We start from the raw sequence: 17,077 nt of genomic DNA on the forward strand, positions 1-17,077 counted from the left end.
GGCATCCTCCACCAGCTCCAGTGTGGATCTCCCCCACAGGCTCCAGGGGGATCTCTGCACTCCCACTGATCTCTGTGAGCTGCAGGGGCACAGCTGCTTCCCTATGGACTTCACCACAGGCTGCAGGGGAAGCTCGGCTCCAGCACCTGGAGCACCTCCTGCCCCTCCTTCTTCACTGACCTTGGTGTCTGCAGAGTTGTTGTTCTCACATATTCCTCTCACCCTGCTCTTCTCTGAGCACAACTAAATCTGAACAATAACTTTTTTTCCTTCTTTAATCTCTTGTCACAGAGGCATTTTCACCATCTCTGATTGGCTCAGCCTTGGCCAGCAGCAGTCCTGGAGCCGGCTGGCATTGGCTCTGTCAGACATGGGGGAAGCTTCTGGCAGCTTCTCATGGAATCCACTCCAGTAGCCCGCCCCCCCACCCCCCAAAACCTGTCCATGCAAACCTAGGACACTTTTGAATCCTATTATTTGCTGTGATGCACAATTATGTTTGGTTCCCCTGTAACTATAACATTGTTTCCCAGGCAATGTTCTACTCCCAAATAACTTATGTTTTTTCCTCCAGAAAACTAACAGGCCATGCTTTAGCCTTGGCTGTCAAACACATGTCTATATTTCCAGAGAACTTGCTGTTTTCTGAAGTGTGTTCTGCTCAGTGCCATTCAGAGCTTTCAGAACTTAAGCAATTTTTTTCCTATTATTCGCTGCTCACACTCTCTCCAAATAGCCAGAGTCCATTTTTGATAGCTGTCCAGTATTGAATGATTCGTTTGGCTAGCAGACACAAATCAGTAGGCTTCACCTCAAACTCTCCAAACAACATAAGTAAGCTAGAAGAACAAATCAGTTTCCTGAGCTGCACGGCAAGTCACTTATCGGTGTCCACCATTATCTGGTTTTATTTCATCACAAAGTAATTGGTTTGCAGCCCTCACAGCAACATCCCATGAGCCATTCTTGCCTAAAGCTGTTTTGAGCCTGGCTCTACTTCCTCTCTACATACAGTGAGACATATTAGAAGCAACTGCAAGTTTTCCAGCAGAACTTCAATCCATCCTGTGGCTTTCCTGAGATCCACTTCTTAGAAAAGTGTTCACAGAAGAGCTTCAGAAAAAAGTAGTAAGAGTAATGAATATCTGTATCTTGTTTGCTCTAGCAATATATAGGGCAATACTATTTTTAAACTTACTTATGTTATGTTAAAAGCTTTTAGTTTAGATTGAGTTTTTCATTTTCTAAGTTGTAATGATGCAGCATGTGTGGGTCTTTTGCAGTGGAAACAGAATGGCAGTGCTTCTAGCAGGGAACAAATTGCCTTCCCTTCAGCTCATACTATGTTTCTAGCTTTTCTAGTAGAAATGAGAAGGAAAAGAACTTCAAGGGCTCAAAACTCCTTAGAAGACACATCAAAACACCACAAACTTGATTTGCAAAATTGCAAATGTTTAAAGATGTTTTTTGTTTTAGGGCCAAGTTTCTTCATGTTTTCTGACCAAGTTGACATTGACATCAGTTCCATATATTGTAAGGCTACAAGGTGAATCCTGGTTTAGAACAAAGATTTGGGATGTGTACTATGGCTAAAAGCACTATTAAATGCAGAATAAACAGCTAGATAACATCATAATGCAATCTTCTACCTCATTGTGAAACACACTTTATAGAGAAAATTCTGAAAATATGTTTTATTTATTTTCTGGTTTGGGGAAATTTATGTGCTATGTCTTTCTTTCCCATCACTTTTGCCCCTTGCTGTGCCCTTCTGAAATTCCAAGAATGTAAGATGGGAAACCAAGCCTTAAGTGAGGTGATGACACGAAAATGGTAGTAGGACAAATAAACTGTACAAAGAGTTGAAAATGATTTAAGCAACTTGATCGAGTGATGAGAGAAACATGAATTTTTTAGAAACTGACAGCTTCATAAGAAAAATGTCATGCTGCTTTTTTCCCCCCATTTTCATTATAGTAGTAATTACTATCTCAATACCAGTCATTTCATGGGGATTAATGACCAGCTGAGGATAATGACCCTCAGCTTTATCTTGAATAAGCAACTTGTGCCCATTTGTCACTAATCTCCTGAAATTACTCAGCACTCCAATTGTATTACTTATTTTTATAGAAATTTGGTAAACATGCATAAAAAAACCCTGTAATGTTTCAAAATTATTCTGTTCACAACCATTGTGCCACTCTCTCTTTTCTGCCTTCTGATTTAATATTATACTGTATAAGAGCCCAGCTCCTTGTTTGTGAGGCTATTTATGAATATGGCAGTGAATACCAGTTTCAAAATTTCATCCTGCTTTTTTATATTAAAGTACACATGTAATACCCAAATTCACACAGAAATCTGTTTTTAAAATTGCTTGAAGAGACTTAACCCAAACAGAAACTCAGTTATAAGAAAAAATGCAGCCATCAGTGATAGGAGTTGTGTTCAGCTGAATGCTGTAGCTCTGTTGTGGTTCCTCTTCCATGGTCAGCCTCAGTACCACACAACCACTCTCTCACTCCCCTGCACTGGGACAGGGAAGAGAATTGGAAGAATAAAAGTGGAAAAGCTCTTGGCTTGAGATAAAGACAGTTTATAGGTACAGCAGAATCTGCGCCTGCAGGCAATGCAAAGGAGGTAATTCCTTCTCTGCTTTCCAATAGCAGGCATGTGCTTAGCCATTTCCAGGAAAGCAGGACTCCATCACAGCTCACGATTACTTGGGAAGACAAGTGCCCTAAATCCAAATGTTCCACCCTGCCCTTCCCTCTTCTTTCCTCCAGCTTTTATTGCACAGCATGATGCCATATGGTGTAGAATATCCCTTTGGTCCGTTGGGGTCAGCTGTCCTAGCTGTATCCCCTCCCAGCTTCTTGTGCACTCCCGGCCTACTCAGTGGTGGGGTGGTGAAAAGATGCAAAAAAGGCCCCTGTGCTGTGTAAGTGTTGTTCAGCAATAACTAAAACACTGATATGTTGTCAACACCATTTTCAGCACAAATCCAAAGCATAGCAGCATACAAATTACTATGAAGAAATTTAACTCCATCCCAGCCAAAACCATACAAGCTCAAATGACTACGTCTGTTTGTGAGAAATGCTTCCACATTTGTTTTGTAGGAAGAAAAATGGTTACAGTGCAAGTAAGACTAGAAGGAAACAGAGTTCATAATCAAATGCATATATTGATATGCTGTTACATATAATTTTCTCAGCTTTCTTCAGTGAAATTTATTCCATTGTTATTGAAATTTTAGAAATAGAGAAGCAACAAATTTTGTAGTTAGAAAGAGCTATTTCATGAAGAGGAAAACTGTCAAGTCTGGCTGTAATGATAGCTATACATTTTTAACTACTCAAAGAATATCTTATGGTATTATTCACAGAAGGATTATATAGCTCAGGAATGACAGCAAATTCTGGACTGTGCCTGTTTGAGGCAGCCCTCATTTGTATTTGGTCTATGGTCCATAATTTGAAAATAGAAATGCATTAGTGGAGCTTTTTCTGCCTGCAAATTTTTACCATGTTAATTAAGTATTCTTCAACCTTAGTGTACCTCTTTAATTGTGTTAGATGACTAACAGCTTCAAATTTGTGCTTAATTTAGTTAATGGTTTTTTAATGTTCTATAACATACCTAACTAGACAATAAATGACAGTGCGCAGCTCCAACACTCCTGGAATCTAAAGTAGGTCTTTTGACTTGGTGAAATCTAGGTGATTTAAGACATTCTGCTCCTTTTAATTCTCACCTGGAACCATTTCCACTAATGTTGCCGGGTATCTGTTAATTGTTTTCTTCTTCCAAATGGTTGTCCATGTAGATTCCTAGTTCTCACACATACAAAAGAAGATTGCTTTGGCCAGCAAGTCCTACCAGCGTTCTGTTGAATTGTACTTTTCCCCAATGAGGTAAAGAAGTTTGCCAAAGCTCAGAAGTACTTTTTACTATTATTATTATTTTACTATTATTACTATTATTATCATCATCATCATCACTACTAAACATTTTTGACTGCAACAGTCTTTCATTTACCCCCTTGCAGTTCTGATGGCTGCCAGCTGAAGGTCTGTGTGGCACTTGAAGTATTCCAGTATATTTCCACAGACCAGCATTCACTTCACCTTTTGAGTCAGCTGTCCTTCCACTAAGAGGCAGTATTGGCCTATCTTTCCTAAGCCACAGCTCCTACAGAAATTAGAAGCAACATGAAAAAATCCTGGTGTAGCAATTGATCCTAGCTTTAATTTCATTCAGCTCCTGGCATTAGACAGTGACTAATATTTGCCACATGGATGAATATAGAGAGTTCCAATGACAAACATTTGGCCAAGAGATGGATTAAAAGGCACTTGCTAGATAGGGTTCCCTGCTGCACATGGCAATTGTCACACTGTGACTTTTCACACTTGCTAGAAACATAATTTTAACCAAGTTGTTACAGCTGCGCAGATATAGGCTGCATTCAGAAGATACGTGTCCAGGCTTCATGATAATGGTCAAAATCTACAGAAATGATGATTTATAAACTAGGAAAAAATATATGCTTTGGATTCTAGGGTATTACCAGCTCTTCACGTCAAAATCAAATGGTCAGGTGAGAAAAACTTATTGCTAACTGTATTTCTAGAGAATTGCAGAAATATTCTGGTTATTTCATGGGTGAATAGTAAGCTAATGACAAAGAGAATTTTATTTTTTTTTCCTGGTATCACAGTACCATAACAAGACATTTTTCCCACTTTGGTTAGTAAGTTAGTCTTTAATTTTTTTTATTTTAGGCTTGTTTTTCCTGTGAGTCAGAATGATAACGACTGTAGAAGAAACTGTTTATTGCTCTTTAGCAACTAGTTAGCATCAAGACTGCTAGACTTGGCTCGTATTAGTACTGCTAGGTATAAAAGATAACCTGGCTGTGATTCATGACATTGTGTGGTGTAGAACAGAGAAGTGATCCTGGGGATCCATCTGGTGCAAGTACCAGAATAACCTGATCATGTGGTAGGATTGTCATTGATGCAAAACCTCTTCCTTCACTCAAGCTGAAGATTGTCTTTAGCAATGAGATAAGTAGAAAGGTGCATTTCACCTCTTGTTGGAAAAAATGAAAGAGTATGTGGCCTGAATTTAGGCTGACTGGTAGGTACCAAGTCATTGATACAGTTGAGTGATGTACACAAAATTAAGTGGTCTCCTGACACTAGAAATGCCTGAAGTCCACACTGCCTGTAGAAAAAGTGCATGTTTATGAAGCTGTCAGTCAGCATTTGGACTGTGGGAGTGACTGTTTTCAACAGCAGGCAGATGGCTCTGATGCCTTACAGAGATCACATGCCCTGAGTTCTCAGACATTGTTCTATGAGCACTCCATCTTTGAGTAGAAGCATCTGTCATCACAGACGTGTTTTGCCAAGATAAGATGGGATTGTCCTTGCAATTCTGAAGCAGGTCTTTCTACCAGTTTGTTGAAAATATTTGAGAACAACTGTGCGTCTGAGATGTCTGCATGGCAGAATTCCTGCATAGAGCAAAGATAAAGTCTGTCAACATCAAATGAGAAGGTACCTTCCTACATAAGCTGGTTCAGAAAGCTCAGTGTAGTCTGGAATCATTCTTGTGCAAGCATTCTTATACAGCTGCTGTGAACACTTTCAGTTGAAGTCAAGGGGAAGTTGGTTTGGTTTGGGTTTTTTTGCTTGGTTTGGCTTGAGGTTTTTTCTGGGGGAGAGTTGTGGAGTTTTTTTAGTTGTTGTTTTGGTTTGGGTTTTTTTGGTCGGTTGGGGGTTTTTTTGAGGCTTTAATGGTTTGGTCCAGCTGGGGCTGTTTAGCTGATAAAAATGTAATATCCTTCCATGTCATAGCAAGTTGATGTTGAAAGGCATTTTGGGAACTGTTAGACTAAATAAAAGATAATCTGAAAGTTTGGGAAGAAATGGAAGATGAAATTGACCTCAGTGTTCAGAAATCAGGGCCATACAAAGAAAAATTCTTTTGTACCCGTTTCAAGATCTCCTTAATGACTATGACTAGAGGAGGAATTGCACAGAGTTATGTAGGTGGGTGTTTTGATATAGCGGTGCAAGACAGAACAAAAGCTATTCCAAGATGTCAGAATAGTACTAACAGGCACAGTTTTCCTCTGAGTATTGTGGTTGTGTGCTTTGTCCTTGAATACTCCCTTTTTGTAGCAGAACATCCATTTACTGATAAAGGAAATCTTCATATTTCTGACATGATACTCCATAAAGATAATTTTTAGGCCTCATCATAGCATCAACTCCAGTTTTGAAAGTTAATTTGAAAGCTTTTACTAAGACAAATCATGGGAAAATTATATAAAAAGAAGGAATAACTGTTTATCTTACTGTGACATTGTATCTATAAATCCTCTCAATCTCCTGAGTTTTCCATGTTTTTGAGGAGTCCTACAGTTCTAGAAATCTGTGCCATGGAAGGAACGGAAAGATTTTAGCTTTTACAGCACTGAATGAAGGCACTGAAGATAAGAAACTTTGGCCCACCTTGCTTGCCCATATTAAAAACATCCTAGTAATTTTAATCTTTATTAACTTGTATGTTATAGCAAGGATTTAAGATTTGGCCGGGAAAATACCTTTCTTCTTTTTTTTTTTTTTTTTTTTTCCCCTCAGAGGCATGAATTTCATCCTTCACTTAACAAATCTGTGCCCGTGTCATAATTTCAGAAAAACCCCACAGTAGTAGGTATATGCTTAACAGTAGCCTTAATAGAGTACTGAAATATTGTCAGGTCAAGTCTAGACATCAGAACAGAGTCTGTCTCATCATCTTAAGGTAATGCTTGGGCAAAGAACTGATAAGCAACAACTGATGAGACAGAAGCTAGGAAATGAGCATACATCTAATACAGAGCCAAGAACAACAGGAGATGGAATACAGGAATTCTGAAAAGGAGATTGGTATGGGCAGAAGGAAGAACCGCCTGTGGGAGATCTGACCAAGAGAAGAGAGAACGGTTTGCAGTAAGGGCAGGTGGTAGACAGGGTAGGCACGTAGAACAGGAGCCAGGTTCAAAAGCTCAGACAAAAGGGGATCCAGGGAGAAATTATTGCAGCCTTTCAATACTTAAAAAGGGTTTATAAGAGAAATTTTTTTACCAGGGCCTGTAGCAACAGCATAAGGGGCAGCAGTTTTAAACTTAAAGCTGTAGATTTAGATTGGACATAAGGAAAAAGTTTTTTGTGGTGACAGTGGTGAGACACTGGAATAGGTTGCCCAGAGAAGTTGTGGACGCCCTATCCCTGGTAGTGTTCAAGGTCAGGTTGGAAGAGGTTTTGAGAACCTGGTCCAATGAAAGTCTTCCCTGCCCATGGCAGGAGCATTGGCCTACGCGATCTTTAAAGGCCTTTTCCAGTCACAACCATTCTATGATTCTAATTTTTGCACAGCAATGATTATGTTATCCATGTAGCATGCTGAATGGAAGTTTGCTGTCAGCCTTTACTCTGTGTTTTGTTTTTCCTTAAGTGCACTTGACTTTACAACTTTAATAACAATCTTTCAGCTTAGGAATTTCTATCTACCTTTGTTGAAGTGTGCATGCAAAGCTACAAACTAGTTTTCATATTTTTCCTTTCTTCATTCCTGGTATACTTCGATATTCTTCAGTACTTCAGTAATCAAAATAACACTGCTTCTCGAGGGACCACATAAATAAGAGGAATGTTTGGAAGGTCTTTTTTTATCTGAGTTACACAAATTGTATGCAAGTAGTCTGAGAAAATTTCAGAAGAGGTCTTACACTTGGATTGGAGACTGGTAGAGTTTTGAGACAAAACCAAAACAACCTGTTTTACTTTTTCACAGCATTGATTAGGAGAAAGCTTTCATCATATTTTCATAGAATAATTGTAACAATGTATTATATCTTGATTATGAGACATGTTTCACCAATATAAAGCTGACAGATGCTGCTCCATCACTTCCTGTGCTAATTTTCTATGTAGCAGGCTGAAGAGAAATTAGAAAAGGTGAAAGAAGTGCTGCTAAAGACTTGCTTTCAAGTAGTTCTCCATAGTGCTGAAGTCTCTGGACATGTTACATCAGCAGCATAAGTTAAAGCTGTCCCACAAATACATTATGTTGCATTCAGGCTTCATTGATTATCTGTGGGAGACCTTTGCACCATGCTGCTCTAATTCTATTTGTGTGCTGCGCAGACTAGTCCATAAATTTTGAGTCAGAGGATCATTAAACAAACTAATTCCCTGTGTGTAGCATAAATGATAGAATTTCACCCAGAGATTTCTGCATCAAACTGTTGTAAACTATGAACTAAAACCATTTCGTTTGATAGACTTTTGGGGTTCCGTGGCTTCTACATCATGCTCATACATCAGCTTTCTGCTGGTAGCACAAAGATTGATCCCATGCCTGGTGAGTGTGAATAGTGGGAAATTCTTACTTCCAACTACCTACAGATTTTTTTTTTTCCCCCAGGTATCTCTGCTATCTGAAGGGAACAAAGAACTATTCAGTAAAAGAGGAGAATGTGTGATTCTAAACAAAGAGTTTGGAATTGTTCCTAAAGAAGTCAACCTGCCTGTACTTCAGCAGAGGCTGATTACCAAAGGGTCAAGCTTTGTTCATTGAATAGGATCCATATGGAATACCAATGTGGAACTGTTTCGAATACATTTCAGGATGAGACTGTTTAGGTTTGTTTACAGCATAAGCACTTTACAAGAAGCATTGTGAAAGATGCTTCTAGGTCTATACATTAGGAGAAAAGCACAATTCTGAATAGTACATATTTTCTATTTTTAGAAATTTTTTTTAAGCTGTTGCATAGTCAGGTTTTCTGGAACAATAGTTCAGTAGCCTTATTTATATTCATGTATGCCTTCTGTGTAAAGAAAAAGAGCTTTGTAATATGACCAGACAGAAAATATATGTAGATTCACTGTACCAGAATTAGAAACAGATTAAATACCATCAGTATGATTTTAATATTTAGAAGGAATTTCACTTCTTATGTTTGGATAATAGCAAAGTCTAATGCAGTGACATGTTAATAGTCATTATTTGCAACTGGCATAGCTTCTGAAATCATTGTTATTTTAAAACCAGCTGGTTTTACTGCTATTTCTGTCTTCATATTATATGTCTGTAGTCACACATTGTATAGATCTCTGTACATAAAATGTGTCATGTACATTTATATGCATTTTATGTACACATTCATTTTATTCTTTAACAGACTCCAGTAAATTAAATACATTCTTTGCTGCTAATCAAAAGTACTTCAGGACACTTCCAGAATTTCAATATTTATTCACTGTGTTAAACGTAGATAAAAATGTCTCACTCCAATAGCAGAGAAGCTGTGTTTTTCTCTACAGCTTAGTAAGGAATTCTTACTAAGTGCAAAGGCTTTTCTCTACAGTTGCTACTGTGGCAATCATAACTGTTGTAAATAACCAGGATGCACTTGGTGATTATCTCTGCTGAAAATTATTAGCTTTGTAGTCATCACACGATTACTTGTAGGTAATTTGATACAGGTATATGTTGTATACATTTTTCTTCATTTTTTCCCCCCAGTGGTTAATTTGTAGCTTTAAAGAGCTAATTGGCATTCATTTCACAACAATTTAGGTGTATATTACCTTTGTGACTTCAATGTCCCGAACTGTGAAGCAGTGAAGAAGGGCCCAGTGGACAATGCAAAAAAAATAACAGTAATAATAAAATCGATCCTCTTTTCACATACATGTTATGTTGAAAGTCATCAGGTGCTGCCTTTGCATCGATACAATGGTGCAATATTGACAGCAAATGTCTGCTAAGGGTCAAGGCGTATCATAGCTAAGGTATCACCAGCAGGTAGCTACAGTGTGCTGTGGTAACCTCTTAACCCCCTGATTCTGGGATGCCGTGTTCCCCCTGTTCCCTGCCCTACCCCGGCCGCTCCCTCCTTTTCTCCCTATTGGCTCCTGTACCCCAGCCCTGCCCAGGGACCACCCTTGAGACCCTGATGAAACCACCCTGCACCCAGAGCCCGGGGTCTCTCTCTCTGCCTCCGAGGGCGCCAGGACAAGGTGTGAATAAAGCCATCTTACCACCCTCATGAGAGACCCTTCTCTACCTCCTGTACCCTTCAATGGACTCCGGGCTGTGACTGATCGCATGGCCCTGGGAAACCCCCGCTGAGCTCTCAGGGAGCAGCAGCCTGCTAGGCAGAGCCCAGCGGTTACAGCAGTGTGCACCATGAATCACCACAGATGATGCATTTCCTGCAATGGTGCCACTAAAAATCAGTTTCCATTCTACTTCAGAGTGTTAGTTTTTCTTTGATAGAATGAAGAAAGGGAATGCAGTATGGTTAAATCCGATGGATTATAAAGTAAAGCCACACTGTATATGACTGGCAGTGGAACCGATTACACGGACATTTTATCCAAAACTCTTCATTTAAATTCAACCTTGATGTGTTCTACTCAAATTGCATAAGAATTCTAATAATAATTTTTCCACTGAAATAGCATATAACCAATCGACACTTAAAGTAACCTATTCTAATATAATTGTTTTAGAAATTTCTTATAGTTCTAAACTGTCAGTGTGCACTGAATGCCTTAGAAATACTTTTGACTTCATTTCAAGTGTGTTTTGAAATATCATTGTTTATATTTTGTCTGGATTTGTATGGTGCTAATTCATAATTTATGGCACTTTTTTGTTGAGAAATGGAGTATAATTAATTATTCTTATTGTGTTTTTTTAAAATGTATTTTTAGTGCTTTTAACTTTGAAGCAAATTCTCGGCTTGTTTCTGTGACTGTGAGAAGTGACATACTAGGTAGTAGCCAGCAGAGGGTCAGACTTCTCTCCAGTAACTCCAAGACAAGCAGTGGTTTGGCAGCATGTGCAACCACCAAGGCTTTGATTTGAAGCAGGAAATCAGTGGTCTTTTCTGTTTCTTTCTCAGTGTTCAGTAGGATTTTTTCTTCCTTCCTGGCTGCAACAGAATGGACATGCTGACTGTTGTTGGAAAGAGCTGATGCATTTTGCATGTAGGGCAAGCAGTGGCTACAGAAGATCCATTATCTAAGCTGTTGAATAGTTTATGGCATAAGTACATAGATGCTCTCCACTGAGACCAGCTTCCATTGTGTTTCCCATTGTATGAAAAGTAACAAGAGCCAGTTCTGACATGAATGATTCCTGTATGGCTAAATTCTGTATAAACAACAGGGGTAAAACCTATTTAGGGAAACACAGAAACCAAAATTAAGTTGTTCAATATCATTCAGCAAATCATCAGCAAAGTTGAGAATGGAACTGACATCTCCTGGGTTACAGTCCAGTTCATAACTGGTATCCTTCAAGGTGTGTAGCTCTTTTTTTCTCATATGTTTGTCATCTTTAATGTAACCTGTGCAAAAATCAGAGAAACAGTCATAGCTGTCCTTACTATTTAGCTAATTGAAAAGGTCCTTCAAAGTGTGGTATTAACCATGTTGAAACACTGTACTGAACTACAGCTAACTTTTGGTTATTTGTGAGTTAATCTGAACTGGGAGTTATGCAAGCCTTTCTTTCAGTTTGCTTGGCTGCAGTGGAGTACCTGACGTTATGTAGCATTCTGCCTTCTAGTCTTTATGCACTTACTTTCTACAGTCATCTGATTACAAGTACTTTTTCAGGAGAATGTACTGTGTATGTATTCTGTAGCCTGATTTATATATGTTGTGCTCTGTCTGAATCATTTCCCAGTCTCCTTTCATATCCCTGAATAATCAGATGTTGACATAGGACCAAATCATTAGTTTTATTCCATAAGGGAATTCCTGTTTACAGGCACAGAATAATGTGTTTTAAGACTGTTTCTTACAGTCATTGTAACTTTTTGGGATTAGTGCCTGGTTATTGGTATTTCTTGTCAAGAAATTTGACTAGTTATGGAACTTTTGGAATTATGTTAATTCAAGAAGAAAGACCAACAAATGTCACACTGTAAACAGGAAACCTTCTAGCAGTGACTTCTGCAAACTGAATAATAGACACAATTTTAGCATGTATGAGTTCTGCCCTACTTTTGGGAAGAACTGGCAATTCTGAATGACTGCATTTCAGGAGATGTGAAAAGAGGAAGCCATTTGAGAATATTTGGGTTTGACTGTATGAATTCACCATGCACTTGAATTAAAAAGTTCTCAGCTGAAGGTTTCATCATTCAATTTGTCTAGACAGATAACAGCAATTGGAAGCAAAGGTCTTCTAATTAATTTTTTTTTGTGACTTGAAAGAAACTAAATTATATGAATACTCTGTGTTCAACTGTTCTCAACAGGAGACAGGGAGAATTGTAATGAGAAAACTAGTAATTTTAAACTATTCGACTTTTGAGTCCTCAAATATCCTACCAAATGAAAAACTTATTTCTATGAAAGTTTTCTGTTCATAATTGAACCCATTGTCCACTGCTGTATTTTGTCATATGTTTCTAATTTCCACGAGTCAGGACATGTTCCCCGACTTAAACTGTTATGGGATTTACTCAGTTTTGCTCCATATTTAGGCTTGCTGTAGCTCCATTACTGTCTTTTGTCTGCCTCCATCTCTATTGGTGCAATGTAAGCAAATACAGATAGTTTTTAGTTGAAAGTTTGCCTTAGAAATGGAATCTGTAGTCAGTTACAGTCTGAATCTTTACAGACAATGAAGACATGCACATTTTTTGTATCTATATCTATGTGTATATATAAGTAATATATATACATGATTTTTTAAAGTTAGTATAGTTGAAAACTTAGCAGTCTAATTCAAGAATCATTATTAGTCTAGATCTCTTGCAGGAAAAAGAATAATAATGCAGTTAATTTTCTTTACAAACACTTTTTAGCTTCTCCCCGTTTGGGGCAGTTATGCTAACCCTTCCACTGCTCCTTAGTGTCTTAAGGTCAGTGGTTTGGTTCTGGTGGGGTTGTCAACTGTTGTAGTCCTGTGCTAGGAAGAATAGGATGTTCATGTTGATGGCTCCATCTTCTTGGTCTATGATCCACCATTCGAGATCATTTTTCTACATTTGCTAACACACTTTTACTCCTTTGCCTTTTGTTTTTTGGTTTGCAGCTCCACGAGACATCTGGATTTATGGTATGTATGGTGCATTTTGCATGTACTGGATACTGTTTCTTTGTTCTCTTAGATACCTTTAACCCCAGTTTTGTCCAGGTCTGCATTTTGTTGCTGATCATGGCTGAGTTGTTTATATTTACTAGTGCCGAGTCTGTGCCTCATCTCTTACCATCCCATAGCTGAATTCCTCTATACCACATCCTGTGTTTTAAGGAACAGATCTCTTAAGGCCCCTGCTGTCAAACCAGGCCGGTATCTCTTCATACTACATCCTTATGTTAGTCTTGTAAGTATCTCCTTATACATTGAGTAACCACTTTTTACAGCTATCTGCGTAAAACCATTCTTATTCAAAGATAAATCAAAGTAAAAAAAAAAATTAGAGGTATTGAACTAGTCAGTTGGAGGAATCACAAACACAACTGTTCCAATTGAAACAAAGATATATTCAGAAAAAGCACACCTGACAAGCCTCAGGACTTGTAAAGCCTTGTGAATTCAGCACAGTTTATGGCCTAATGGTGGTAGTGGTACTGCTGTATTGCAGAGCTGTAAGATTGAAGCTTCCAAAACTTTTAAAAATGCACTGGCTCTTGTTCTTGTACCCTGTGTACTGCTCTTAATGCCCTCAAAAGGTACAAGTCTTTAACACCATGGCAATATTTCTATGTGTCAGAAAAGAAGGAAGATCTTGTTGCTGAAGTATGGTGTCTGTGGTATGTTGTGTGATCAGCAGTACTTGTTTAAAGAGGTCTAATGTTTCCAAGCTTGCCAAAATGGTGAATTGCTGTTGCCAAGTGTGTGACCATGTGGCTGAACAAGTGGTCAGATAGCTGTCCTTCAGAGCAGCAAGCAGTGCCGCAGCAGGATAAAAAGGAACAGGTGAAAACAGGAGATGGACCACATAAGACAGAAAATTACTCTCTTTGCCAAAGACGTGGTCTGAATACAGAGGACTCACTGCCTCTGCATCTGATGCAGCCTACGCTGCAGTGCTGATGGATGAGAAGAGACCACTGACTTTGTTAACTGAGCAGAACATGCTCTGTGGTGTTCCAGCAGTCTGTGGGCATCTTGGATCCTTGATAGCAGGGCTCCACAAGGAACAGTTTGGTTATTACTGATAATTATACTGATAATAGCTGCTGAAAAGATCATGACTATGAGGATACACTATTGGAGAGTGGGATGTCAGACAATTTGCTCCCTGAGCTTGCTTGTGGTTTTCTTATCTTTTCTACCAGGTCCTCAGGCAGCAAAGGGATGGAGTTGTTCCACAGAGTACCTTCCTGGGTGTAATATGTATAGATTCTACAAATACATGCATAAAAGAAGTGAAATAGTAAATAGAACCATTGAAACAATGTTTATTGACATAATTTAGGAAGGTTTTAAAATTTTGTTTTAATTAGCAGTATCTGGAATCGAAGTTTTGCATTCCTTTGGCTTGATAATGACAATTAATTCTTTACCTTTTCTTAGGCAGGTCATGATACAATGGTATTATACAAGATGATTTATGTTAGCAGAACATGTCAGCTTGATGTAGTGGGTCTGACACTGTGGCCCACAGCCAATGACACAGCATATGCCTGAAGGGTTACATATCTACTATCAGTTGTGATCCTTTGTAATCCGGTTGCAGCCAATGAAAATAGACTGTGGACAGCAATGTGCCAAGCAGAAGCAGGACTGACCAATGTTTCACCTGTTGGCAGTGTTGGTATGAATGGTCCTCTTCTGAAGACCTGTAGGAGCCAGCAGGAGCTGGCCCAGAGGCTTTTGTAAAACTCGTAAAACTCAATGCAATCTCTTAGTCCTAAATTATGTTGTGCTGAATGGATCATTTCTGCAATTAGGTTTATATTGCAGAGAGTAGGCATTAAATAAATGGGTGAGGTGTAGCACTCTGTAACTGCAGACAGCTATTTTTAAAGATGTCTTCAGTGAGCTCTAAATTAAGGTTGACCTATTCGTCATCTTCATTTCTTTGAGACAGACATTTACCATGCTCCTTTACATACAGTTTGAATACCCTCTCTGAATAAGGAAGCCTGGCAGTCCATTGGAGCTTTGCCTTGAGTGACCTGCCCACTGACTTTCAGAAAGATTAAATGATGATACAATATAGTGATTTTTTAATTGAAAAATAATTATAGAATGGATGGAAATAGACGTTCCTGACATGAAGGAGTAATGGACAAGGAAAAATGTCATGTTCCAGTTAATCAACAGTGAACTAACTTCTCATAGTCCTGTTCTAAGTAAGAAGTCACTGCTGCAAGAGAGGCTGGGTGGAAATCAGTGGCACAAACCATTTTTTCACCACTAGAAAAGTCACTTTGTGTTCAGATTTCACTAGGTGAAACTGAGTGTACTTGACAGAGCAGAAGTTTGGGATAACTACTGAAAAGGTTCAGTAAACTCAAAACACAACAATAGTAATTGAGCACTGTTCTGCTGAAATCACTATACATTGTGGAGTATTTGAATATCTGATCAGGCTACTTCTCTACAATTTCATTTGTTGAGACGTGTAACTGCCCATACGCACAAAATAGGTATTATAAGCATTTCTAAGAATGAGTTGCCTCCCTCATGCATTTTCTGAATCACGTGGCCTTTGCATTGGTGCATATAGCACTGAGGTCACACAGAGAAGATCAAGGTATATTGCTATAGAACCTGGGGATCAGCAAATTCCTACAAGGGAGGAACTCTTGCAGCTTTTTCTTACCAATGTAACTTAGAAAACCAGATAATGTGGTTGGAATATAGAGCTAGAACAGCAAAAAAACCAGCATACTGATACTATCCTGGTGAGTACTCAGGCAGCTTTGTTGAAGCTGCCACTATAGAAGCATTTTGGAAGCTGACTGTGCCCTAATGCAGGATGCCTGGAAAGTATGTATAGGTTCTAACCAAATTAAGTTTTCTTAGAATTAGTAGCAGGAAAAAGATAATCTCCACATAACCAAAGCTATGCGCAGCTTGTCAATTTTTAACCTTTTTATCACCTTCTGTTTCAATTGCTTCATGTATTCCTGCTTGTTTTTGTCAGCCTATGAAGATAGTATACGTCTATGTAGGGGAGAGATTAATTTCCTCAGGCTATTTTTCAAGATTTGTTATTTGATTTTGTGTATTCCGCTGTAGCGGCACTGTTCTTTTGTATACCTCAGAAAGATCTAGAAGATATTCTTAGTTCTTCAGCCAAGCATGCTTGGCAACAAGCTTCATCTTTTTGTTTAAAAATGAAGAGGGTTACCCATCTTTTTTGAAGTGCGATTGTTACCCCTCTCTGGTCTCATTTCTATTTATCAAGACTGCACATTGCAAATGTTCACTGTTTACTCTTTCAAAGAGACAAGCTGAATGCACTGCATTCAAATAAACTTTAAAAAATATTGAAGGGTATCCTAAAACATGTTTCAACATAATCTGTAAAAGAAAGCCCAGGGAATTTTGTACTGAATTTCTGTAATCATCACTGCAGCAGATACTGCTGTTTTTTTCCTAAAGCAAATTCTATCTATCTTCTTCACTAAAATGTGTTAAGTGCTTGACAGTAATTATTCTATGTTTGCTTCATTAGCAAGTTAAATATTAAGGCTTAAATACCCTTAATGGTAGGGACTGACGTCCTGTAGCTTTGGCTCATTTGTATGTTTTTAAAAACCCTTCAGATTTGTTGGTGTTTCAACACTAGTATTTCATATCTAAGGAGTTTTTGTTCCATTTTTTTCCATTCAGTTTTAGAGGGAGGTGAAGGTTATTACTGTGTGTCACTTGGGACAAAGTAAACGGAGGAGGAGGAAAGAATTGTAGTAAATGTTTTGAAATTTCATTATTACATTGGAGAGTTTTGTTTAGATGAGTTAAGGCAGCTGTATTTTTGTAATGTATCAGAGGATTTACTAGTAATTTGCATTTCTGTACAGCTTTC

General features: G+C 38.4%; 1 protein-coding gene across 1 annotated transcript in view; it reads left to right on the forward strand.

Annotated features, from left to right (window-relative positions):
- NEK10 (NIMA related kinase 10) overlaps window positions 1-10,299 on the forward strand; it is a 99,867-nt gene extending 89,568 nt beyond the window's left edge. Inside the window, 1 exon segment of the mRNA XM_017732066.1 lies at window positions 8,488-10,299. Coding sequence (XP_017587555.1) covers window positions 8,488-8,640 — 153 coding nt within the window. The 3' untranslated portion in view covers window positions 8,641-10,299.
- Window positions 10,300-17,077: the final 6,778 nt, after the last annotated feature.

Source organism: Corvus brachyrhynchos, unplaced genomic scaffold, assembly GCF_000691975.1.
Source record: "Corvus brachyrhynchos isolate BGI_N302 unplaced genomic scaffold, ASM69197v1 scaffold53, whole genome shotgun sequence".
NCBI classification, from domain to species: Eukaryota; Metazoa; Chordata; class Aves; order Passeriformes; family Corvidae; genus Corvus; species Corvus brachyrhynchos.